Genomic DNA, 27,510 nt, shown 5'->3' with positions numbered 1-27,510 from the left:
TAGCAGTGTCATCCACAGATCCCCCTCTCTATAAAAGTGTCATCCACAGACAGCTGGACTTTTCTTCCCTGTTGCGGTTTTAGGTATCGCAGCATTTCGAAGCGTACTTGTGTAAATGTATCGTTGTTATAGCTGCCCCCCCTACTTTTGTCCTGGCCCCCAGTGTGCCCCCCCAAATTTTGAAAGCTAGAAACGCCACTGGTGGTGGAGTGTGCAATTTGGAGGCCCCCTTCCCCCAAACACAACCGCAGCAAGGGTAGAGTAGGTTACCATGCCATTGTGTCCAGCTAAGGCCTCACACGTGCGGGTCCGCCATACACGGGCACTGGCCGGGTGCACCCCGCATTACACCGATGCGAACCCATTCTCTTGAAGGGGTCAGCAATCCGGGAGATGTGGTGCGGAACGGAAGCACAGATTGGAACTCCACGGAAGTACTACGGAGGGCTTCTGTAGCGTTTCTGTCCGTGCCTCCGCACCGCAAAAAAATAGAACACGTTCTATTTTTTTACGGTGCAGATGGATCACGGAACTATTCAAGTTGAATGGGTCTCGGCCGTCGCCGGATGTTGCCCGCAAATTGCGGTCCCCAATGCATGGAACGGCCGTGTGCATGAGGCCTAAGGGTATGGCTACACGGCAACACTAGTAGCGGTGATCCCATAGAAATGGATGGGATCGTCACTCCCATCACAAGACATCCGACACTACTGGATTTATTGCGGTAGGAGAGGCGATCCCATGACCAGTGTAGCCGTACCCTCATATCACCAGACGTGAGGTCCAAAGTGAACACCTGAATGGATGCCAGGAGACAGACATTCATAAACCATTTTGGGATGTTCAAGCGTCTGCCCAACATGTAAAGCCCATCAGGCTATAATAAAATGTGAAGGCAGCCTCAGATGGGGCTCTGTGTAACAGGACAGAACTACAAGCCCCAGCATGGCCAGGCTCTTATGAGAGGTCAGAGGACATTGCAGGGACTATAAGGGGAGATAACTACATGTCCCAGCACGGCCAGGCTCTTATGCCAGAGGACATTGCAGGGGGTATAAGGAGAGGGCTACAAGTCCCAGCATGCCTAGGCTCTTATGATGGGATGTCAGAAGATAATGTATGGAGGGTGCATAACTAGTATACGCAGAGGATATTACAGAGAGTGCTAAGAGGAGAGAACTAAAACTCCCAGCACTCAAGCACTCCATCATCTCTGGCAGGATGTAATATAATGTCTGTAGAATTCCTATTCACAGGTATAGAGCAGTATTGCTGTGAATGGTTCAAACAATTGGAGGTTCAAGTCCCCTAAGGCATGGATGGTCAATCTGCAGCCTTCCAGCTGTTGCAAAACTACAACTCCCAGTGTACCTGGACAACATATAGCTATTATGGCATGCTGGGAGTTGTAGTTTTGCAACAGCTGGAGGGTTCAGCATCCCTGCCGATGGGGGGGGGGGGAAAGAAAGAAAATCTGCTAACTAAAGTTTTTAAATACATATAATTTTTAGAAGGGATTGTCAGAGTTTAATAAAAACTCAGGCAGCCTCTGGAGGAATAGCAGAAGTATTGATTCTCGCCCCGTTTCTCCTCTGCTCTGGTCCTCCCTGCTGCAGTTTGTTTTCCTGGCTGCAGTGGTGACATCCCGTATACTACTCAGGCCAGTGATTGGCTGCACGTTGACCCGTGTGTATGGAATGACACCGCTGCGCCCAGGAAGACTATGTCCGCAGATAGGAGGACCGGGGCGCAGTGCTAGAAGTAGAGGAGAAAGGGGCAAGTACCTTGTAGCTTTTGTTATCTTAGCATATTCACAGGGGCTGCCCTCATTTTTATTTAACTCAGACAACTCCTTGAAAAAATTAAAAATTCCTAACCCAGTTTTCTCATATTAAAATAAAAACCTTTTTTATTCCCAACTCCCAGAGGTATATGATAAAGTCAGGCTGGCTTACTCATGGAAACCTGTGCTAAAGACCTCCTTGGGTATGGTTCCTTGTGGATATTAAATACAACTTCTAAATCAAAGAGTAGAATGTTTTGGCGACACTGATCACAAAAACGTGAGCCCCCCTGAAAGTGAACGGAACATTTCATATCACCCACTCTGCTCATTTCAGGGAGGCTCCACAGGGTACAGGGCCCCCATTCTCATGATCAGTGGAGGTCCCAGCATTAGGACCCCCATTGATCTAGTAGTTATCCTGTGTGTAGAGGATAACTTTATATAATTGGAATACCCCTTTAAGCTCCAACTAATGCCAGCACCATGGAATAAGTAACCCCACGTTGCGCGGCCAACGCTACTCTGCTCACCTCTCCTGGAGACGTGGACCCACCTCCTGCTGTCTTCTTCCTAGCGGACTCCGCCATTTTTTTCTGTTCTTCTCTGTGGCCGGCCTGCTCCAGCTATTAAAGTGCCAGCACACACTAATGTTCACTGACCCATGGCTGGCAACCCTGGGGTACATAAGGCACCTTCCCCTGTGGTAGGGTGCCTGAGAAATAGGTTCATAGCTTGCTAGTTCTTGCAAAGGTGTGCAGTATTCTGTGCCGTACTGACCCTCCGTTACCTGTCCTGACTTCAGACTGTTTATCCGGTTACTCATATGCTAAACTCAGCCAGTCCCTGACCACGGTTTTGCCCGATTCCTTGGTGCCCTGCACCGATGTGTCCACCAAGGTTCACACAATTTATAAACCATGAAGGATCAAAAGAAAGGCAGACACCCATATCATTGCAATTTCCATTTAATAAATACAGTTGTCAACTCAATTTACTTTGACGTGAAACTCTACACATTAAAATTAAAGGATGTAACACATTAACCTGTAATAAAGGGGTGAATGAATATAAAAACAAAACAAAAAAAACAGCGACCATGACATTAAGGAGCAATATATATTCTAGTCTTGCTCTGCGTTGCTTGAGTACACAGGACTGCTGCAAGGAGCCTGCACACAAGAGCATCCATCTTGTGTGCAACAACATATCAAGTATTCTAACTGGAGTGTCCTTCAAATCTCTACATGGTCATATGTTCCGGCAGAACGTAGGAGATGTCATCCCATGGGTGTCGATATAATCCTTGCTTCAGCCTCTTTTGGTCCAAGTAATGCCCTGCAAAGATAAGAAGAATGTAGTTCTTAGAGGAGTTGTCCCATCTCGGCCTTTTACGTCTGAGATGGAAATAACCACAGTAAGCGCCGGCCAGAGTTCCTCTGTTTCTGCACTCCTATAGAAGTGAATGGGAGCTACACGCACAGCACAGCAGGCCATAACGTTTCCCTAAGTCCTAAGTTATGTAAACTGTGTAGCTTGCTGTGCTATGCCGAGTTACAGAAACAGCGGAGCACCAGGCGCTCATATACGTTTCCAAAATTCTGGCTACCGGAGCTGGGGTTTACTGTGATTATTCCCATGTCAGCCATGAAAGGTGCACATGGGACCTCCATATAGGGAGACATAGGTTCATGATAGTCCCAAAGGTTGGACCTCCGACCATCAGACAATTATCACCCATCACGTGGATAGGTGATGGGTGTAAACCTTGGAGCAACCCCCTTAAAATGGTTTTCCAAGATTTCCTATCCTCTGGGTAGGTCATCAGTATCTGATCGATGGGGGTCTGAAATCTGGGACCCCTGCTGATCAGCTGTTTGAGAAGGCACTGGCGCTCGTGTGAGCTTTGCAGACTTCTCTGTGCTCACCAAGTACAGCGCCTAACATTGTATAGCAGCTGTGCTTGGTTTGGCAGCTCAGCCACACTTCTATGTGACTGATGAACGCTGCTGCCTTCTCAAACAGCTGATCGTCTGGGGTCCCGGGTGTTGGACCCCCACACATCAGATCCAGAGGATAGGTCATCAGTATATAAGTCTCGGAAAACACCTTTAAGACTTGTTTTATTAAAAATATGTCTATTGAACAATTAAGGTAGCGGTCACAGGGAATGATTGCTTGCTATCTGTATGGACAGGGGTGCGCACTCACTGATTTTGCTATAAATCAGCATGTATAACCAGCAGAACGGTTTTAATCTTACCAATAAAGCCCATGCTTCGTCCCAGAACAAAGATACCGTTCAGTGCGCCAATATCAATGTATTCATCAGCTTCTTCCCTGATGAGATAAAAACACATTTTTGACACATCCTCGAAAACAAAATGAGAAAATAAGGGCACATATCATTTAACAAGACAGTTTTGCCATCGTACTCACAAAAAATATTACTATGGAATGAGCAGAGCATTTCACATGAAGTATTAGTGCAATATACATGCAATAAAAATATTGTCCTTTTTTTAATGTACATTACATTTTCCTCTCTGGCAGCGCCCCCTGCTGTTTACCCTCCTGGTCCATCTCGCCTACATTCAGTAGTGGACTCATTATCTGTAGCTTCCCTGCTCCCCTCCCCTCAGTGCTGGGGCAGTGACTCAGACACCTTCCGTCCATCCCTACTTGTAAAGATTTATCATGCAACTTTGGAAAAAGTCACAAAAAAGTGGAACCTTACTCCAGTAGAGGGGGTGGAGTACCAGCTCTAAACAGGAGCGGCATTTGTGACAATTTACAGCAATATAGACTGAAGAAAAACGGACTTCACAATTTCCCCCATGATAAATTTCCCCCAATTTGCGTTGAATTACACCAAAGAAAAGCCACATTTTCACATCTTGAAAGATTTACAGTGGACAATCCCTTCAATGTACAAGAATATGGTGAAACAATTTTACCTTGTGAAAGAACCACAGTTTCTCAGTAAATCTACAAAAGCAACACCAATTAGTCCGTCTACATTCAGGATAAGATTAGGTTTCTGCAGGAAAAAAAAAAAAAAAGTATGACTTATAAACTCTGTGGATGACACTATAAGTGTCCATTCACACGTCCGTATGATCCACAAAACACAGACACCAGCAATGTGCATTTTGTGGAACGCACATCGCAGACAACTTTCATAGAAAATGCCTTTTCTTGTCCGCAATTGCGGACAAGAACAGGACATGTTCTGTTACTTTGCGTAACGGAAGTGCGGATCCAGAAGTGTAGCGGCGGCACAAAGCGCATGGAGTCATAGTAACCAATGACACCATGCGCTCCTACAATGCCAGTCCGGTATCTCAAGGACAGTGTTCCACGGACGTCTGCATGAGGCTTTACAGTTCAATAGTCGTGTTATGCACTGATGAGGCATATTTGGACCAACCTTTGAAGTGGTGATCTTTTCCACTTCCAGAGCATAGTCTAACAATGGAGTGGCAGGGAAGTTTTGTTTGACATAGTCCTTCAGGATCTGAACTCGCATGTCTGGATTGTTGATCTAAAATAAATCAAAGAGAAGCACCATTAAACTAAAATGCAAACAATGTTTCTTTAATGTGAACCTGTCACGCTGAACAGGAGGAGCAACACAGACTGATATATAAAAAGGTGTCCCAGACAGTGGTTGTGCGAACAGATTTGGCTTTGGGCAAAAACCTGAAGGCGTTATCCTGATGCCTCCCTGATTTTTAACCTTTATCCTCTATACAGGGATCTGATCTTGGCTACAAGGAATGCACCAGGCCACTACATCTTGGAGTAGTCTATGTGGTTGGCTGCTGACCCAGAGACACCAATGCGTAGCACTGAAGGGACAGGCAAACTCGTAATCAGTAACAGGCCGAGGGCAGACAACGTACATGCAAATCTGAGAAACAGGTCGAGGTCAGGGCAGGCAGAAATGGGTCAATACGGTAAACAGGCACAGGTCAGGCAGCGGGGGTCATAGTCTAGGAATTGGGCAGAAGTCGCTACACAGGCAGACAATCAGATACAACATGCCTTAGCAGTTACTAGCAGACCAGTCAACCTATTGCTCAGGAAGAGAATGCGATAAACAGCACAGCATATATAGCAGCAGCTGAATAACACATCAGAAAAAGTTCTAGCAGCTGCACACAGAGCCAAGGAGGATTTAACCCTTGCAAAACTATCAAGCGATTATCAATCTTAGTCTAATTCCCTTGTCCTGTTTTTTTGCGATGAGGTTGGATTCTGATAGATAATGAAATAGACATGGGCTTCTGACTTTGGTGAACACTAAGGCTAGGGCTAGGGCAGGGTTATGCTAGAAAACTAGGGAAACTAGTAGAAAACTAGGGAAACTATGCAGAAGGCAAGCCAGGCCCAGCAAAGGCTATTTTTTAGGGGACACAAATGTTTTTCTGAATCAGGTCACCCAGGGAAACTTTTGGCCAGGGTGATCTCTAATCAGGAACCAAAAAAGGAGATAGTATTTGTTCTTCTGAAGGTACAATTATCCAAGATTAGGAAGGTATTAAAGAGGCATTTGTGAAATATTTTTTGGAATTGTACAAATCAGAAAATACTATTTCAGATGAAGCTATGGAGTTATTAGAATTTTATTTCCTTTTCAGTCCTTACAGATATTCCAAGAGAATCCCCTGATGCGGATCTCTCCTTGCAAGAGCTAGAGGCAGCCCTAAAAGCTTGTGCAGGAAATTCATCCCCAGGAACTGATGGATTCCCATATGAATTCTATCGCAAATATGGGGAGAGGCTTAAACTGGAGTATTTTTTAAAAGCCGATGGAACAGGAAGGAGTAAATCTTCCCTATTTCAAGGGCTATTTTATAGCATCACAGTTATGGCTGTATTATGAATGGGAGAAGAGCCCACTTTGTAGAATCTTGGTAAAAAACTCTGCATATGATAATATCTTTGCTTTATTAGAACCCTGTCAATTAATTAGGCCCCAACAGGAATATAGAGCTGCTGTGAAGCTATTTACTAAGTCCTGGAATATTATTAGAAACTGGTTTGGAATAAAGGGATCCCTTTGCTGTATGCCCCTTTGGCACAATTATTATCTACAGGCCTTAGATGAACTGGCAGGGGATGAATATTGGAAAAAGAATAATATTTGTTATCTTGCACAGGTTGTTGGGAATGGGCAAATTTTTTTCTTTTTAGGAGTTAGTACAAAGGGAAAATATATCTAATATATCCTGGATTCAGTATTTTCAGTTACGTTCGGCACTTTCTAGCCTAAAAGATAAATCCTTTTTTATATAGACACTTCCACTTTTCTTCATGAGTTAATAGTAAAGTCAGCACAGAGAGCTAAGATCTCTCAATGTTATAAATATCTACTTACAGCACGTTTTACTAATCTATATTCTTCTGGACAAAAAGCCTGGAGATTGGGATGCCAAAAGGTTCAATCGGATGAGTGGGATAAAATATTGGTGAATGTAGGACTAGTTTCTTCCCATTATAACCACATATTGGTTCAATTTAATATTTTGGGAACGCCTCTATGTTAGAATATACCATCGGATTTGCGTTGCATCGTGAAAACTCAGATCAGACAGTATATTCTAACACAGAGGCGTAATGCTTATAGCACAGACCTGTCACTTACCAGTAAGAGGAGCGCCACGGCCGGTCACAGACAGCGTAGGTAAGCATAATGCTTTTAAAATTGCTAAGTAACCATGGCAGCCAGGACTGCAGTAGCGTCCTGGTTGCCATGGTTACCGATCGGAGCCCCAGCGATTAAACTGGGACTCCGATCGGAACTCTCCACTGCCACCAATGATGGGGGGGGGGGGGGGCCGCACTGGCCACCAATGAATTTAATACAGGGGAGGGGGGGCGCACTGGCCACCAATGAATTTAATACAGGGGAGGGGGGGCCGCACTGGCCACCAATGAATTAAAAACTGGGGAGGGAGGGGGGTCTGCCCCCCTGCTGCCTGGCAGCACCCGATCTCTTACAGGGGGCTATGATACACACAATTAACCCCTCAGGTGCAGGACAGGTCCTATTTTTTTGACGGACAGGAAACACGGATCACGGACGCGGATGACAAACGGTGCATTTTCTGAGTTTTCAACGGACCCATTTAAAGTCAATGGGTCCGCAGAGAATCACGGAAAACGGAACAACGGACACACACAACGGTCGTGTGCATGAGGCCTTAGAAACACTTCTAATTGTCCACGCTGTGATACTTCTGAGGCCGATCATTTACACATGTTTTGGACTTGTGCACAACTTAAAGAATACTGGGAGGCAATACATAATTATGCTACCCAAAAGTTGAAAGTGATTCCATTCACGGTAAGTGATCTTACGGAGGTTAGGTGCCATAAGTATAAACGGTTTCTTTTGGTCAAAATAATGTTTTTAGCAGGGGTTCTGATTGCTTGGACTTGGTTCTCAGTTAATACTCCAAGTTTGAATAAATGGTATGAAAGCATTTTATTTAAACAAAGAAACTCAGAGGATAAATGGTTAAAGATATGGGGAGAATGGAATCTTTAAATTTTATCCTACTGCAACCTTTTCACCTGGAGACGCATCGCAAAGAGGGGGTGGGGGGGGGGGTTTAAGGAACTGAAAACTATAATTTTTTTGATTTGTGATTTTGTACGGAAAAAACGAGATTTTTGTATTACTTACCAGTAAAATCTCTTTCTCGCTCTTTCCTTGGGGGACACAGAAGACCTTGGGTATAGCTCATCTCCATAGGAGGCGTGACACTAAGTGAAGACTGTTAAGCCCCTCCTCCACAGCTATACCCTCAGCCTGGAGAGAGAGGCTGCCAGTTGCGTGTCCAAGCAGTGAGAAAAGGCAAAGTCCAACAAGGAACCAACAAGCCAACAACCCGACGGGTAACAAAAAACTCGGAAACCGTACAGAGAAAAAAACAATGAATGGGTGGGTGCTGTGTCCCCCAAGGAAAGAGCGAGAAAGAGATTTTACTGGTAAGTAATACAAAAATCTCGTTTTCTCGCCCAGTTTCCTTGGGGGACACAGAAGACCTTGGGACGTTCAAAAGCAGTCCAAAAGGGGGAGGGACCACAGCCCAAGGTGAAGCACCCGAAAGGCATCAATGAACCGCCGCCCGCAACCCCAGGCGGGGCAAGGCAGCATCTGCCAAAGTCAGAGTATGCACCCTGTAGAACACGGCAAGGCGCAAGGTAGACCTGTGGCCGCCTTGCCCAAATGCATGGCCGAAGCCCAATGCCTCCGGCCCAGGAGGCACCAACCGCTCTGGCGAAATGAACGGTGACACCAAAGACAGAATCCTGCCCTCGGTGCGGTAACCTCAGCAATAGCCAAACTGATCAAGCGGAGGAAAACCACCCTGGAGTCAGTCAACCCTATGCACAGACCTCCTGGAAACCCAAGAGGCCGAACGGCTACAAGAGTCGGAGATCCCCAAATAAAAGCGGCAAGGCCCAAACAGGTGAGGTGTTGAAGCGAAAGGCAAACACCACCTTCAGAAGGAAGGAAGGAAGAAAACTGAACGTAGAACAGCCCTGTCCTGGAAAAGACAGAAGGCTTGGAACAAAAAAAGGACCATTCCGGCACCCGTCAGAGACATGACTGATACGGAACACAACCGTACAGGACAGAAGGGGTAGAGAGAACTTCTGTAACGGCTCCAAGGACAAGATTGGAGCACCGAGAGCTCAGTATAAAGTCCCCAGGGCGGTACCGAAGGACAGCACAGAGGAACCAAAGAGCCACTCCGAGGAAGAAGGTCTTGGCAGGCCCAGGGGGCCGAGAACGCTGGAAGAGGAAGACAGCGCCGACACTTGACACCTCAAGTAAAAGACCGAACCATGGGGAGAGAAATTCAGAGTGGGGAATGCACAGCTTCCCACAGAACCCCAGACAAAAAAACCTAAGCCCTACGACAGATCCTGGACGAAACACTGCCAGGAGTGGACAGTAGCGAACCCGCTAGAGTCGCCTGGCAAGCGGGCGAAAACCCAATGTGATCAGGCGCAGACCAGCAGCACAGGCAGAAGGGTCGACAAAAATAGCCCCATCGGCCCTCGAACAACGGTATCCCGTATCCACCCGAATGGGGAAGCAGAAGGACAGATGGAAAGAACCCAAACGATCCGCCAGATGCCAGGAGAAGACAGGCTAAAATCCATGCTGACGTAACCACGTCGGACCGTCCCGGTGTGGGAGATCAGGAGAATCTGGAATGAAAAGGTAGTCCCCCCAAGTTATCGAGAAGGTAAGTCTACAGCAGGACCATCGTCTTAGAATGGGCCACGCAATCTGCACTCAGCGGGAGAACAGAACGCGGTAGACTCGGTAAATAGGCACACAGCTAATACAGCCAGTGTGAACAAGGGAGACAGTACGAGGCCAAAAGGAACACCGGAACCACCCACATGAACAACCATGCTCTCCCCAGAAGGGAGGACAACGAAGAACAGCCTCTGAAGTCAGGCGGGAAGCCACATTGGAGCGATCTGTACCGAGCGGGAGCCAAACAAGGCCGGCGAGATAAGGCAGTCGAGACAGAGGCCGGCATAACACCCTCCCACCGAAAGGAGGAGGAGTGGGCAACAGGGAAGCCATAGGACAGCTCAAAGCAGAACCCACTATACTGTGAGACGCCCGGTCCACCGCCTCGCAGAAGGCAAATACCGTGAAGAACCCAAGGCGGAGGTCCTCCGGACTCGGGTAATCGAGCACCCAAGAGAAGTCGGGTGACCTTCCCGAGAAGAGCAGCCCGAACCTGGTAGCAGATCAGACAGAAGCGTAGAGGCGCCAAGAGGAAGGACTCATACCACACTGCATCCGAAGAGGAGGAAATTGCAGCAGGCAAGGGAACCGCAGTCCTGCCAGAGCCAACGAAGAATTCGAGAGGCGCTGCAGACAACAGCACTCTCGACCATGTGACCACCAGCGCAGGGAAGCAATGCCGCAGAAGGACGAATGGGCATGCATCTAGGACCCACGAACACTCCCTGGAATGAAAAGCCAACGAAATGAATGAGCACCACCCAGCTCGGTGCAGCAGAGAGCAATAGAACCTGTTCGGTCAGGAGGACAGAATGAACTCCTTAGGGACGAGTGCAAGGCTTGCGGCAAGCATCACATCCAAGAAACAAAGGTATGCCGCAGGAAGCAGGTGAGGCATACGTACGAGCAGCCCCGTAAGCAGCGGGAAGGCCAACCCACCTAGAAAAAGGGGGGCCCGCCCCAGAGTGCCACAGCATGTACGGAATTGCAAGTGCAACCTGAAAGGGAGTTATGCACAAACCTAGCATAGCATGCGATGGAACGCAACCAGTCCACCCCGAAAGGGGGAAATGTACCAGGTCAACAGCAGTCGGTAAGAGTGCAAAGGCCCGTCCCAAAAGGAAGTGATGCCTAAGGCCGTACCTACTTCAGAGAAGCAGGACATACCCTATAAACCAGCAGGAACGCAGGAGGTCCACCTAGCGAAAGGGGAACAAGCACAGGGTATCCCAGCATTAAGTGAGTGTGCCACAATGCACCCAACACTGAACTCAGCGAGAGTGCAACTACTCTGCTAACGAAGGGGGACATGTACAAGTCCAGCACAGCCATATAAGGACAGCCGTGAATCTCATGAGCGTGCCAAATTCTGCCCTTGAAATGAGAGGTGGTCACGCACAAGGCCAGCACCGTATCCAATGGAAGTGCAAGCGTTCCACCCATGTTAGAGGGCCATTCTCATGGCCAGCAATGTATCCGGTGAGAGTGTAGCATGCCGCCCAGAAAAAAAAAAAAAAGGGGGGGGTAAAGCACATGGCCAGCATCTCATCCAGGGAGAGTGCGAGCACACCGCCATGTATGGGAGTCATACACATGGCCAGCAACGTACTGGCGAGATACAAACACAGTCACTAAGAATGCGTGCATGTCGCCTGAGGAAGGAAGGCAAGCCCCTGGCTGGCAGCGAATCCAGCAAGAGTGCGTACACCGCCACGGAAGAGGGGTCATGCATATGGCCGACAGCGGATCCAGCGAGAGTGAAAGCACCCTGCCATGTATTGGGCACACGCACATGGTCAGTGACGTACCTGCGAGGAAACAACCACAGACAGAGGGATGTATGTAAGCTGCCTGAGGGAAGGAGGCATACCCAAGGCCGGTAGGGAATCCAATGAGAGTGCAGCATACCGCCTAAGAAATGGCCGGCAGCGAAACCAGTGAGAGTGCAGCATAATAACATAGTACCTAAGTACAACATAGCACATCAGTGAGAGTGCAGCCTTCCGCCTATAGAAGGGGGTCGTGCACATAGCCAGTACCGTATCCGGTGAGAGTGCAGTATTCCGCCTAAAAAAGGGGGGTCATGCACATGATCGGCAACAGATCCAGTGAGAGTGCTGCGTTCCGCCCAGGAAGGGGGGTCACGCACATGGCCGGCTCACGCACACGGCCGGCAGCGAATCCAGTGAGTGCTGCGTTCCGCCCACGGAAGGGGGTCACGCACATGGCCGGCAGCAAAACCAGAGAGTGCAGCGTTCCGCTTATGGAAGGGGGTCGTGCACATGGCCAGCACCGTATCCGATGAAGATGCAGTATTCCGCATAAGAAGGGGGTCATGCACATGGCCAGCCAGGGAGAGTGCAGTAGCCCGCCTAGGAGGGGGGGGGGATGCACATGGCAGGCACCATAACTGGAGAGACGATGAATGCTGCCTACAGAAGGGCCGAACGCACTTGGCCAGCGCCGTACCTGGAAGAGGCAAGAAAACCGCCTAAAAGGGGAAAATGCCCTAGCAGCGACGCAGGCTGGGAGCGCAACACCATGCCGCCCGTGGAAAGAGGTCATGCCGACATGCAGCATTACTGATGAGGCTGCAGCGTCCTGCGCAGTCTAATAGAAATCATGATCTATTATTATTTAAAGGGATTCTGTCACCTCCCCTAAGGCAAAAAACGATTTAAAAGCAGCCATGCAGCACAGCTTACCTGGATTAGGCTGTGCTGTTCTATCTTGAAATCCGTCCAGCAGTTACTTCAAAAAACGAGTTTGATCAATAAGGAAATGCGTCCTGAAGGTGCCCAGAGGGGCGTTTTTTTTCTTCTGAGAGAGCCCAGTACCGCCCCTCTTTCAGTGCCCAGCCCGCCTTCCTTGTATTTTCTAACCGCCGCCCCCAGCCTGCCACAGCCTCCCCTCCCTCTCCTCCCCCTCCCTCCCGAACGAAGTCTCGCACAGGCGCAGTAACCACTGAGGGCTGCGCCTGTGCGATCATCAGGAGACTGAGGGCGGCAGCTTCATCTTCGTCACTGGGCATGCGCCGAGCCCAGTGACGTCCGATATTAGCTCTTTCCCTCAGTCAGTCTTGTAGGAAGCGCAGAGGATTGCCGATCGCTGCTGCACCCTGCGCTTTCTCCAGTCTGCCTGCCACAGTGAAGACGGCCAGCGATTTCTTTCCCCACCCTCCCTTCAGGAAAGAAATAAGTATTTGTTGGGGCGAATTAGGTATTATTATATTAAGTAAAGGCAGGCAGACTGGAGAAAGCGCAGGGTGCAGCAGCCGATCGGCAATCCTCTGCGCTTCCTACCAGGCTGACTGAGGGAAAGAGCTAACATCGGACGTCACTGGGCTCGGCGCATGCCCAGTGACGAAGATGAAGCTGCCGCCCTCAGTCTCCTGATGATCGCACAGGCGCAGCCCTCAGTGGTTACTGCGCCTGTGCGAGACTTCGTTCGGCGTGAGGGAGGGGGAGGAGAGGGAGGGGAGGCTGTGGCAGGCTGGGGGCGGCGGTTAGAAAGTACTAGGAAGGCGGGCTGGGCACTGAAAGAGGGGCGGTACTGGGCTCTCTCAGAAGAAAAAAACGCCCCTCTGGGCACCTTCAGGACGCATTTCCTTATTGATCAAACTCGTTTTTTGAAGTAACTGCTGGACGGATTTCAAGATAGAACAGCACAGCCTAATCCAGGTAAGCTGTGCTGCATGGCTGCTTTTAAATCGTTTTTTGCCTTAGGGGAGGTGACAGAATCCCTTTAATTCATATATATTCTTCTTTCTTTTTTTTTATTTTTATTTTTTTATTTATTTATTGAAACACAGCCTCTGAGGCTAAAGGGGAGCCACCATATAGGGGCACCTGAGAGGCAGGAGAAAAAAGGGGGCCAACTAAACAGACCCATTTTTTGGGGGCCGGCCTGTACCCAAAGGGTTAATAGGAATCCGGCCTGGAGGGCGGCGTGCGATCCCCTGGGGGCGGAGGAACCTCCAGGCGGGAAAAATTCGCGCCCGGAGAAGTTCCCGCCCCCTCCACCAGAGACCGGAATATTGCGTCCTAGTAGGCCGCGAAGCCGGGGGCTAAATTGCGGCGCCCGGCCCGTTATACCGCCGGGACCTGAGGCGGAATGCTGCAGCGACCTGCCGCTTCAAACCGGCCGCGGGAGCCCACCCCGCGGGCCGGTCGGAAATGCGGCCCAGCAGGCCGCGAAGCATGGGACCAAATTTGCGGAGCCCCGCCGACCGGCACCCGCTGGGGCATAGTCAAGCCCAATGCCGGCCGCGGGAGCCCACGCCGGCCGGAAGAGACAGGGACCCGGAATGGCGGTTTGCCGGCCGCGGGAGCCCACCCCGCCGCCGGACGAGACCGGGACCCGGAATGGCGTTTTCCGGCCGCGGGAGCCCACCCCGCCGCCGGACGAGACAGGGGCCGGAATGGCGGCTTGCTGGCCGCGGAGCCTAATTTTCGCGGCGCCCGGCCGCACCGGAATATCAGTGCTGGCCGGAGGCGAGGCCTTACTCCACTGCAGCGTCCTGCACACTCCGGTAAGGCCCAATAGGCGAGATGGCCGTGAGGAGAAGGCAGGCGACGGCCGACAGCCACTAGCTGCATCGCCGTATCCTGGTCCTATGAAGGCCAGGAAAAAAAGGCAGGGAGCAGATTGCCGCACTGCGGCACCCCAGGGGCCAGCTTAGGTCCAGCAGGGGAAGGGTCCAGAGGCCCAGTATGGGGGGTCCAGAGGCCCAGTATGGGGGGGCCCACCCCTCAGGCACGCAGGAGACCATTGGGTGGGGGGTGGGGGACGTAGGGCTGGAGAAGCCACTCTCTTACCACAGCCGTCTTCACCCTCGGTCCACTCCAGCAGGGTCGCCCCTTCAGCTACTGGCACCGTAGTGGCAGGACGCTGGAAGAGGGACTTGGCGTGCGGGCGACCCTTGCGCTGGCGGGATGCAGGGGAGCTGGGCTGCCCTGGTCCACCTTGCCTTCTGTGGGGGAGGCAGCAGTGCGGATGACCGGCACTGGCGCAGCTCAACCCCGGGAGAAACAGAGAGGTCTAGTGCGTCTCTGTTGTCCCTGATGTTCTGGAACAAAAAGAAAAGAAAAAAGTAAAAATCAAAAATTTAAACAAGGAGAAAAGAGGGAGTGTCTTGCCTCCTTGGACACTAAGCAAAAACTGGCAGCCTCTCTCTCCAGGCTGAGGGTATAGCTGTGGAGGAGGGGCTTAACAGTCTTCACTTAGTGTCACGCCTCCTATGGAGATGAGCTATACCCAAGGTCTTCTGTGTCCCCCAAGGAAACTGGGCGAGAAAAGGAGATTTTTGTATAACTTACCAGTTAAATCTCTTTCTCGCTCTTCCTTGGGGGACACAGACCTTGGGTATAGCTCAGCTCCCTAGGAGGCGTGACACTAAGTAAAACTGTTAAGCCCCTCCTCCATCAGCTATACCCTCAGCCTGGAGATAGAGGCTACCAGTTGCGTGTCCAAGTAGTGAAAGGATAACAACCAACAATGCAAACAACAGCCAACAACCCAACGGGGCGCCAGCCATAACCCTAGAACCAAACACAGAAGGGTGGGTGCTGTGTCCCCCAAGGAAGAGCGAGAAAGAGATTTAACTGGTAAGTTATACAAAAATCTCCTTTTCTCGCCCATTTTCCTTGGGGGACACAGACCTTGGGACGTTCAAGAGCAGTCCAAGAAGGGAGGGACTACAACCCAAGGCGGACCACCGGAGCATCAGGAAACCGCAGCCTGCAAAACCAGGCGGCCCAAAGCAGCATCCGCTGACGCGTGTGTATGCACTCTATAGAACCTGGTGAAAGTGTGCAGAGAGGACCAAGTGGCCGCTTTGCACAACTGCTCAGCCGAGGCTCGATGCCTCTGCCCCCAGGAAGCCCCGACTGCTCTGGTGGAATGAGCAGTGACGCCGAAAGGCGGAGCCCTGCCCTTGGCTCGATAAGCCTCAGACACCGCCAGTTTAATGAAACGGCAATGGCCACCTTGGAGACCGCCAAACCCTTGCGCGAACCCTCCGGAACCACAAACAGGGAATCCGAGCGCCGGAAGGATCCGGTGACCTCCAAGTAAATCCTCAACGCCCTGACCACATCCAGACGGTGCAGTTCCCGTTCTCTGGAGTGGGAAGGAGAGGGACAGAGCGACGGAAGGACGATGTCCTCATTGATGTGAAAGGCGGAGACCACCTTTGGCAGGAAGGCCGGGACTGGCCGGAGCACAACCTTATCCTGGTGGAAGATCAGGAAAGGTTCGGAGCAAGAAAGAGCCGCTAACTCCGACACCCGCCGGAGAGACGTGATGGCCACAAGAAAGATGACCTTGCAGGACAGAAGGCGAAGGGAGACCTCCCGCAAGGGCTCGAAGGGGGCAGATTGAAGCGCCGAGAGCACCACATTCAGGTCCCAGGAAGGAACCGGAGGGCGGTACGGCGGAACAGAGTGAGCCACCCCTTGCAAAAAGGTCTTAATCGGCCCCAGAGGGGCCAGGGGACGCTGGAGAAGAATAGACAGCGCCGAAATCTGTCCCTTCAGAGAACTGAGGCCCAGCCCCAGGTCCAGGCCCGACTGGAGGAAGGACAGGATCGTGGGAAGAGAAAACCGGAGAGGTGGGACGCTCCGGGACTCACAGAACCCCAGATAGGAAGACCAAAGGGAAGGGCAACGAACTGGAAGTGATCGTCCCCCACCGCGAAGCATAGGAAGCGGTGATGACATGGAGCAACCGGAACGTGGAGGTATGCATCCTGAACGTCGATGGAGGCCATGAAATCCCCCTTTTCCAGGGAGGCCACTGCGGACCGGAGAGACTCCATCCGGAATCTCTGCAGGCGGAGGAAGCGGTTCAGGCGCTTTAGGTCCAAGATCGGTCGCACCGAGCCTTCCTTCTTGGGGACCACAAAGAGGTTCGAGTAGAACCCCCTGAACCTTTCCGTCGGAGGCACCGGGGCGATGACACCCTTGTCCATTAGTGAGCGAACGGCCGCGAAGAAAGAGGCCGCTCGTACGGGGTCCCGCGGAGGACGGGACCGGAAGAAACGGTCTGGCGGAATGGACGCAAATTCGATCTTGTACCCGCAAGATACAATCTCGAGCGCCCATGCGTCTGAGATGTGGTTCCGCCAAACGTTCCTGAAAAGGAGAAGGCGGCCCCCCACCCGGGTGGGTGGGGGCGCACCTTCAGGCAGAGGGCTGCTGGCCTGTGGGAGCCCGTGCAGGCTGGGTCTTGCGCCAGGTAGGTTGCGCCCGAAAAAACGGCTTCTTGCGTCTATCCTGGGTTGGCAAACAGGGACAGGGAATGGGCTGGAAAAAGCCATCTTACCTGTCTTCACCCTCAGTTCCTTCCAGCAGGGTCGCCCCTTCAGCCACTGGCACCGCAGTGGCAGGAAGCTGGAAGAGGGGCTTGGCGTGCGGGCGACCCCCTAGCTGGCGGGATGTAGGGGAGCCGATGCTGCCCAGATCCTCCTATTGCTTCAGTGGGGGAGGCAGCAGCGCAAATACGTTGGCACTGGTGCAGCTCAACCCCGGGAGAACAGAGAGGTCCAATGCGTCTCTGGTATCCCTAGGAAAAAACAAAAATAAAATAACAAAATTAGAGAAAAATTAAAAACAACAAGGAGAAAACAGCCCTGCAGTAGCAGGGGGTGTCTTGCCTCCTTGGACACTAAGCTAAAACTGGTAGCCTCTATCTCCAGGCTGAGGGTATAGCTGATGGAGGAGGGGCTTAACAGTTTTACTTAGTGTCACGCCTCCTAGGGAGCTGAGCTATACCCAAGGTCTGTGTCCCCCAAGGAAAATGGGCGAGAAATTAATGTTTAAAAAAAAAAAAAAAAAAAAAAAAAAAAAGGCTAGGGTTACACCGACATTTTTTTGTAATGATAGTCAATCGCGTCGAACTGCGTCAAGCTGCGACTACGTCCGTGTAGCTCTAGCCTAAGCCTTGTATCAATACGATAATGACTTTATGAACATCGCTGGTGAGTGGCACCCTGCCTCCCCCCCCCCCCCCCATCTAATGATCTGCATAATTATCATATAAAGTTTTAATGTATTTTCACGGTTATGGATGTTTACCTGCACTGTAACAGTATGCAATAAAATAACGTACGTATGTGAATAAAGCCATTGACATTTTTTGATGACATCAGGAATATTTTGCACATAAGCACAATATTATCCTTATCATTCTGCTTAAGAAAGGTCTTGTGACGGGACTGAAACGTTGCTGCTGTACATATAGATAAATTAAGTCAACTTGTCTATTGGAGTGCTGGGGATCTCTGCTTTATGGATTTGGATCGAATAGGATCTGTTTACGTCGGCACCTGTGAAGTCACACTTTTCCCAAGAAGTGCTGCTATAGGTCTATTTGTTGAATACAATGTTAGTTATACAGGATCTTTTCTGATAAAACTACATATCAATCAGCTCAGCTCCTCCTGCTCTAGAACATGATGCCTGCAGATCAGACACCATGTTCATGTGGCAGACTCCCTTTAAATAAATGCATCTGGTGCTTCTCCCACATTCGGGCAGAAGTTACTTGATATATGGGACACTTACAGATTTCACTCTATGACCAATGCCCATAATAAGTTTGCCTTCTTTTTTCATCTTGTTCACAAATTCCATTGGAATCAGACCGCTGTCAAAAGCTTTGCTGAACATCTTGGCAGCAGCATCGAGGGCACCACCAAACCGATCTCCCTGGAAAGTAATATACAGTATGTTAGCGCTATATACATTTTAAGACCCAAGTTCTACCCAAGCTCTACTAGGAACTTACTATGGTGAGCAGACCAGAAGTAAGACTGGAGATGAGATCTTTCCCAGCTCTAGCACATACAATAGTGTTGTGAGCTCCAGATACGGCGGGTCCATGGTCTGCCGTTACCATCAGGCACATTTCAATAAAGTGGGAGGCATACTTGGGTACCCTAGATGAAGTAAAATGGTTACCAGAATTGGGTTTACAAGTTTTAATAAGATGCAACCAACCTATACATCACAGGAAATGTTCTCTTACCGTCTCTGGAACCAAAGTAGTCCCAACACTCCTCCAATCCCAATGTCCTCCTTGAAAACGTCTGTTATGGGCATCCCTGCATAAATGAGCTCTTGCCCTCTCTCATCACAAATACTGGTCATGAAGGAGGCAGGTTTTCGGATCAATCCTAGCTCCTAAAGAGAAAAACCATTTGAGAACAATGTGAAAATGCAAGAAAGTCTTGAAGCTGATAAGGGTAAGGGTACATTCGCACTCTAAAAGCAGTATTCCCGTCAAACACGGTTACTGCAGAGCACTAGGATATGCCATCAATATCTAATTGGAGGCCACCAGCTGTGGCACATCTCCTTAAAGTGAATGCATCTGTACCGCAGGCGGGCAGCAGGGCCACTTTGCAAGGAAAAGTTTCAAGGGGACACAGCACTAAAGCAGTCAGCCCCAACCAAACTGAAACTGATGGCATATTCTAGAGATAAGCCATCTCTTTATGTAACGAGAATAACTACTATTCCCTGTTACAAGCAAATTAAGTAATTGTAAAGATAGAAAAGTAATGAAGAGCACCTACCCTTGCCCAGGAGTAGTCCATTGGAACTGTAGGTGGTGGTACCTCCTCAGCTGGCACTATTTCTCCCTTGGCAACCAGATCTTCATACACGGACCTCAACAAAAGACAAAAAAAATAAAAATTAGTCCTGTGACCTAAAAGCCCCCAAGTCACAGGACTTGTATTACACAGCCAGATGTGGCAGACGATTGTCGGGAGGGAAGCGTTCACTCGCCTGCTCGCTAGCGGAGGAGACTGCGGCTATTACATGCAGTGATCTATTCTGCAGCATGAGGAGGAGCGATCACTATGCCATCACTTGTCCACATGAAGCATAGTGGTTTGCCTGCAGCAGATCGTTATTAGACATCACGAACTGCCGCCTGCAAACAATTTTTTAACATGTCAAAAGATTCAGATCGTCCAATTGAGCATTTGTTTGTTCATCGTGCAATCGGCAACAGTATTACACTGCCAAATGATCACGAACACTCATTAGCGATCATCTGCTGTGTAATACAGGCTTATTTAAGTGTATAGATGTATTTAAAAGGTCAAGGGCTCTGATTTGCAGTTACACTTACTGAATAACATCACCCAGCTCATCAAAGCTACGTGGCACAAACACTCCTGCTTCTTTTAAGGCCTGGTTTTTGGCAACTGCAGTCTCCGATGCTTGGTTGGCACATGCTCCAGCATGCCCAAACTGTACCTATAAGTCAGGTATATGGGTTAGTAATAGTTTAGTGTTGAGTGACCTGTCTGCCAACCATAAAAAATACAAAGGACATCGCAACACAGAAGAAAACCGGAAACTTTTCCAAAAGTACTAAACTAGATCCTCTCTGACAATGAGGGTTGTAAAATCATCTACAGCATCGCCTTTACTCAAGTTGATGTAAAAAAAAAAAAAAAAAAAAAAAAAAAAGAAGTATTACAGCTTATTACATTAGTGCAGGAAATATTAGAATATAGGGGCCGTAGCCTGAGACATTGTGAAATAATCAGCTTAGTCACTGTGTCTTACAATATGGCTTGATATTCGGTCAGGTGTCCATAACATGAAAGCACTGGACAGAATAAATTTTCTGCTCCGTGCTGGGAGAGATCCAACGTCAAAACTGATGTGCCAAGTGCCATTATGTTTGACCGTGATCTTTTGTTCACCCATTATATTCACTCATTCAGTTAGCATCCCAAAATATCTCTAGAATTCACCCCTTTCTTACTGTGGAAAGAACTCTCATTGTTGCCCTGATCCATTCTCATCTAAACTCTCCCCCCTCCAATTTATCCGTAATACAGCAGCCAGGCTCATGTAACTGATACCTCTGCCCTGTACCAGTCATTGCACTGGCTGCCCTAACAGCATAGGATTTAAATTTAAACTGCTTGAAAGGGATTTTCATAATCTTACTTTTGATACATTACAGATTAGACACATATATTATACAAGCCTCATCTCTTGTGGAAATACAGTACCTCGCATTAACATATCTTACACCCTCTGCTAGTCCTGGACACAATAGCAGCCTTCCTGACCAAAAGGCTATTTAACATCTCACCTCACATACATTGACAGGAACCTGTGATTTCCTATTTAACTTGTTAGCATGGAGAGAAAAACCTGTTCAATGTAAAATAACCCTTTCATGTATTGTATATAGCAGATGTCAGCATTGTTTAGCAAAGTTTCAACTGTATATTGATAAACACATGTTTCCCAATGCCTGCTGAGGATTGGTGCAATTGGATCTGGAAGGACACAATGTTCCCACCCCCAAGAAACACTATAACTATGTGCTGGAAAATAAAGATTTCAGATATTGACAACCTATGTTGAGTCAGGGCTGTCTTATCTCTCTGATCAGAAGCAAAGGGGATATTCGTTGCACCGGGAAATAGTCACGGGTATGAGGTCTGATGCCTCCATATAACCATCATAAACCTGCCTGAGAAAAATAGCTAACACTGCTCATCCTCATCTCAGTGCTGCACCCCCAACATATTTTCCTTCATTTCTGTCTACTACCCTACCCATTCTCTACACTCTGCAAATTTACAACATCTACCATAACCCGAACTTCTCACTCCAGTCTCCAAGACTTCTCTCAAGCTGCACCAGTTCTCTGGAATGCCCTACCCCAAGCAATTAGGTTAATTCACAACTTCCACAGTTTTAGGGGTTCTCTAAAAACATCTCCTAATATAACTTCTCCATTTACTTCCCTTCAACATCATTCTTCTGAACCCAATCCATCATCATAAACTATCCACCACATCTCCTACACTCTGAAGAACTACAGATATCGGCTGGTGACTGCAGCTTTATAGCTACTCCCCTATTTTGTCAAGATGGCTGGACCGCTGTACAAAACAAGCACTTTTTAACTCTTGTATCATCCTTATCTCCTCATAGACTGTAAGCTCTTGCTCTTCTTTTAATTGTTGACTAGTTTGTTGCTGTGTGATGTATGACTCTGTTTGTACATGTAAAGCGCTGCAGAATAGGTTGACGCTATATAAGATTATTATTATTAGTTACTCTTAGAATCTCCAGATCATCAGATCCAGGTTAATGGAATTTCTTCTACCCGAGTAGCATTTCCTGTGGTTTATGTCTAATTTGAACAAATTTCGATTGATGCCAATGGGAAATAGAAATATATCAGTTAAAGCATGAAGACCAACTTACAGATAGATCATACATTTTCTAACAATACCTCAGAGGAGAACATGGTTGCACAGGTCCCTATACACCAGCACACAACAGGCTTGGTGAGTCTGCCTTCTTTAATACCACGACATATCTTGTATTCTTCTGTGCCACCAATCTGAAAGAAGAATTAGGAAATCGGAAACATTTAGTGGACCATAAACTTTGGCCAAAAAAAATAACAGCAAAAAGCTGAACTTATAAATGCATTCCCACCTCCCCAAGGATCACAATCATTTTTACTCCTTCAGTGTCTTGATAGCGGAGAACATGATCCATAAAGGTGGAACCAGGATAACTATAAAATAAATAAAAAGGAGTCATTGCAAATGGCTGTCATGACCAGATCACAAGCATGTGCGCATTTCTTACGAAAATTCTGAAAAATCATTACAATGGTTATAGGCAGCACTGGAAAGAGAATAAACATCTGTTCTAATGCGATTTTTATATTCCATTACATTGCGCGAGCCTAATAGCTAAAGTAGTCTCGAAGGTCCTTACCGGTCTCCACCAATGGCCACACCTTCATAAACTCCATCTGTGGTTCTGGAGATGATGTTGTTAAGCTCATTGGACATACCCCCAGAGCGAGACACGTAAGCAACACTTCCGGGACGATAAAGCTTAGAGGCCAGAATGTTATCCAGCATTCCTCCAGTGTTTCCAATCTTGAAACAACCAGGTTTGATGCCACCAACCTACAGATAAGACACACATTATGGGAGAGCATTCTAATAGTGAAAACGTAATGGTTATTCACAACAATTTTCAATACTTTACAAAGGGGATTTCCAGTAATAATTTTTTTATCAAGTGCCTGCAACCTGACCCTGAAATAGAAGATTCATATTTACCTGATCCATGCGGCACCAGACCTCCTCACAGCCCATGCAGTCTTCATCTTCAGGTCCCGCGCTGTTTACATGTGGATGGCAGTGGTCACATGCATCGCTCTAGCCAATGACTGGCTTCATTGGTGATGTGGCAACAAGGAGCATGTCACTATTGAAGACAATCATCAGCTCGAGCGATGCATGTGACCATGCCCATGGCCAGCCGCATGCAAACGGCACAGGGACCAGAAGATTAAGACAGTGGGGGCAGAGAGGAGGACTGGAGTGGCGTGGAGCAGGTAAGTATGAATCTTCTATTTCAGGGGTCCTAAGAGAATTAAGTAATGTAATAGCCAAACCCTTATTTCTGATATATACAGAGTCTATACTGACAGGGAGTGTTCCACAGGATTGGCGCTTAGCAAATGTGGTGCAAATATTCAAAAAGGGTCCAAAAACAGAGCCCGGAATCTGTATGCCGGTAAGTTTAACATCTGTTGTGGGTAAACTGTTTGAAGGTTTTTTAAGAGATGCTATCTTGGAGTACGTCAATGAAAACAAGCAAATAACACCATATCAGCATGGCTTCATTAATCAGTTTCTATGAGGAGGTAAGTTCTAGACTTGACAGCGGCGAATCAATGGATGTCGTATATCTGGACTTCTCCAAAGCATTTGACACTGTACCGCATAAAAGGTTAGTATATAAAATTAGAATGCTCGGACTGGGAGAAAACATCTGTATGTGGGCAAGTAACTGGCTCAGTGATAGAAAACAGAGGGTGGTTATTAACGGTACACACTCAGATTGGGTCACTGTCACTAGTGGAGTACCTCAGGGGTCAGTATTGGGCCCTATTCTCTTCAATATATTTATTAATGATCTTGTCGAAGGCTTGCACAGTAAAATTTTGCAGATGTAAAGTAATTGACACGGAAGAGGACAGTATACAGCTGCAGATGGATCTAGATAGATTGGACGCTTGGGCAGATGAGGTTTAACACTGACTTATGCACATGGGAAGGAATAATGCAAGTCACCCGTACACACTAAATGGTAAAACACTGGGTAACACTGACATGGAAAAAGGACCTAGGAATTTTAGTGAACAGCAATCTAAGCTGTAAAAACCAGTGTCAGGCAGCTGCTGCCAAGGCCAATAAGATAATGGGTTGCATCAAAAGGGGCATAAATGCCCATGATGAGAACATAGTCCTACCACTTTACAAATCACTAGCCCTTAAGTGGGGAAAAATGGCTCCTACCACAGTTTATTTTTTGCCTTCCTCTGGATCAACTTGCAGGATAAAAGGCCGAACTGGATGGACAAATGTCTTTTTTCAGCCTTATATACTATGTTACTAGGGGTCATGCTGCGGGCACCTGATAAAAAATTGTTATTGCCAGAAAACACCTTTAAGGGAGAGAGTTGTCAAGACTGGCGTTTCCTATGCCATTCTTTATCTCCTTTGTGCTGGAGTGAGACGTGTCTAATTTATGTAAAGGCACGTGCCTCTTAATAAATTACAAGCGCCTCTGGCCAGACACTCAAATCTATGCTAGCTAGGGGCTGGCCTTTACTTGAGATATAAGTTACATGTAAATTATGGTAAATCTGGCAGGCCCCAGAAGCTCAGCCCCTCCTGCTAAGCCTTCCCCCTTTAGAAAAGTACTTAGAAGCTCAAAAAGTTGCAAATATGTCCTGTGTCATAAACACAACTTTTTAACACCACCTTTGTGATGTAAATGGCTTCATAAAAGTTGACAACTGTAGTAATGTAGCATGTAATAGCAGGAAAGGAACCCTGACTGAGATTTTGGTCTATGTATTTGTATGGTCCTCTTCCAACATGAACGGATCATCTAATTCGTCTCTAGTTAAGCCATGCATGTAAACAAACTCTTCGCCCTCAAGAAAGAAACCCATATTGTAGGCAATACTTACGGTGGCAGGTCCAATAATGGTGACCCCTTTTTCATCAGCCATCTTGATAAGCCTCCTGGTTAAGGCCTCTGGGATTCCTTCAGCAATTATTGCAATGGTTCGGATCTGGTAGAAGACAAAAACACCTAAGCATACAGGTTTACAAGACCGTAATACATACAAAACACTGGAATGACACCAACCTGCGGGTAATTCATGGTCTCCATGGAGCTGTCATAAGCAGACCTTAGTGAGGCAAAATTGATAAGAACATCCACTTCTGGATGTTTTCTCATGGCATCGGCCATATTCTTAAAAACTGGAATAAGAATTTCTTTGTGTCCCCAGTAGAACTTTTGCTTATGATCCCCACTAGTAAAAAAGTTAAAGCCAAATTAAAATTCGAATTACACGGTTAATTCATTTACAACCCATAGCTATAGCCTCCAAGTTCAAGACACATATCCTCCGTCTGTAAAGACTACCATACTAAAGAGGACCTTTCATCAGTTTTTACACAGCAGCCCAAGATAATGTCATTGCGCTTATTTTTTTCTACTTCTCCGTTGAGGTGCTGTGCCCCCCATTCCATTTTGGTGCCCTGTATGCCAATAGCATCGGTACAGGGAGGTGGAGAGACCAGCTTTTCTCAGGTGGCATCTCGTTCTCCATGGCTGTGAGCTGTCCAATTTCACAGTCAGGGAGGAAAAAAAAAGCTCACCTTATGCCTGGCTGCGACGCGGTCCGCTGCGATTGGACAGCTCACAGCCAAGCAGACAACCCCTGAGAAAAGCTGCCATCTCCTCCTCCCTGTACCAATGCTATTTATTGGCATACAGGTGCCAAAACCTAACGGTGGGCATAGCGCCGCAACGGAGAAGCGGATTAGTAAAAATAAAAAAGAGCTTTATGATATCCCCTACCTAATCTTGGGCTACTGCATGAGGTAGTAATTTTAGCAAGTAAAAAATTTATGAAAGGTCATCTTTAATGTAGACAACCCCCCCCCCCCCCCTCCTCCTATCCCCGATATATGCAATCAATTGAGAGTTGGGACACTGCATACACATAAGAGGTTGCCTAATCCCAACGAAATTGACAACTTTACTTCTATTCATGTAATGTGTCTTGCCACCATAAAACTAAGAAGTTTATATTTGAACAGTTTTACATCATTCCCTTACGTGAAAGGATAGACCATTGCTGCAACGGAAGGCTCCGAACGGGAACATATATAGTCAAAATCCAGCATGCCTTGCACAGCCCGGGTCTGCATGCCCCATACAATCGCTTTGGTATGCCGGCTGAACAGAGTAGTAGCCTTAGCTAAAAAAAAAAGAAGAAAAAAAGACATGGAGATGAATTAGTGTGTACCCAAGAAAGTGAAGTGACGGCAACAATGGACACAGCAAGGAATCCAAGCATAGGACAAGGGGTACACAGTGATCCCTAGTGCCTAAGGATATGTAGCCCATAAAAGAGGACACTTTACACATCTACAAAGTCTTAAAAGGGTATTGGTCACCAATACTAACATAATGGAGAGGACTCATCTGTGCATGCACAGCAGTGCTGACAATGTATAATGTATCAATAGTGGTCCTGGACTTCTTAAGTGTACTACTACTCATGTATTACTTCAGATAGTCCAAGATGGTGGTGACAGATTCCCTGTAATAGTACCTTTCCCAACTTCATTTTCGTAATGCTCATCTATTCACTTATTTCATAATATGATCTGTGTTTTATAGATTGTGAAGCGGTGCTTAGTATAATTTACCAAGGTCTTAAGTGGATCAAAATTGTATGCTCCAATGTCTAATCTGTGACTGGATAAAACGTATGTGTCTGCAAATCACAGTATTTGGTCAGAGAGCTTTGAGCTGCTGCTTTGGAGATACTTAATGAACCTAAAGGTCAGTGACAAAAACAACTATCAAATCAAACGACTTAAACCAGAGCATCCAAAGATGCATCACTCCGAGAACCGTCACGTCACTAGGCTCGGAGTGGGTTCAGTTGCCTCCACTCCAGGGCTTCTAATTGCTGACGTGATCCATCTGACCATTCTGACGATCACAGTACATTAGGATCTGGAAGAATCAATTCTAGTCCAATTTTTCATAAAGGAAATCATGAATATTATCAATGAATGTTGGCAAACTTTGAATTCCTTACATCTATCTAGTGTTGAGCAAACTTGTGTTTTAAGTTCAGCGTCTAAAGTTCGGGTTATGGAAGAATCGCATTATGGATTCTAAATTCCGTTGTAGCGGAATTCATAACGCAATTCTTCGATAACCCGAACTTTAGACGCCGAACTTAAAACACAAGTTCGCTCAACACTACACCTATCCTTTATCCAGCCTCTGCAGTATCACTTAAAGCTAATGTGTCATATTGAACA

The 27,510-nt window shown here is 47.6% G+C and overlaps 1 protein-coding gene across 3 annotated transcripts in view; it reads right to left on the bottom strand.

Annotated features, from left to right (window-relative positions):
• Positions 1–2,735: 2,735 nt before the first annotated feature.
• The window catches only part of ACLY (ATP citrate lyase), a 96,151-nt gene continuing 71,376 nt past the window's right edge, over positions 2,736–27,510 (bottom strand). For all 3 annotated transcript variants that reach the window (XM_044296984.1, XM_044296983.1, XM_044296985.1), the window contains 15 exons: positions 26,288–26,429; positions 25,307–25,475; positions 25,125–25,229; positions 22,847–23,043; positions 22,559–22,640; positions 22,350–22,460; positions 20,211–20,338; positions 19,648–19,741; positions 19,098–19,252; positions 18,858–19,008; positions 18,635–18,778; positions 5,214–5,327; positions 4,741–4,823; positions 4,047–4,123; positions 2,736–3,121 (listed from right to left, as the gene is read on the bottom strand). In XM_044296984.1, coding sequence (XP_044152919.1) covers positions 3,027–3,121; positions 4,047–4,123; positions 4,741–4,823; positions 5,214–5,327; positions 18,635–18,778; positions 18,858–19,008; positions 19,098–19,252; positions 19,648–19,741; positions 20,211–20,338; positions 22,350–22,460; positions 22,559–22,640; positions 22,847–23,043; positions 25,125–25,229; positions 25,307–25,475; positions 26,288–26,429 — 1,847 coding nt within the window. In that variant the 3' untranslated portion in view covers positions 2,736–3,026. The remainder of the gene's footprint in view (positions 3,122–4,046; positions 4,124–4,740; positions 4,824–5,213; positions 5,328–18,634; positions 18,779–18,857; positions 19,009–19,097; positions 19,253–19,647; positions 19,742–20,210; positions 20,339–22,349; positions 22,461–22,558; positions 22,641–22,846; positions 23,044–25,124; positions 25,230–25,306; positions 25,476–26,287; positions 26,430–27,510) is intronic.

The sequence above is a fragment of the Bufo gargarizans genome, chromosome 6 (assembly GCF_014858855.1).
Source record: "Bufo gargarizans isolate SCDJY-AF-19 chromosome 6, ASM1485885v1, whole genome shotgun sequence".
In the NCBI taxonomy this organism is placed as follows: domain Eukaryota; kingdom Metazoa; phylum Chordata; class Amphibia; order Anura; family Bufonidae; genus Bufo; species Bufo gargarizans.
Note: the sequence above shows the minus strand (reverse complement) of the source record. Positions and strands in the feature narration are given on the sequence as shown.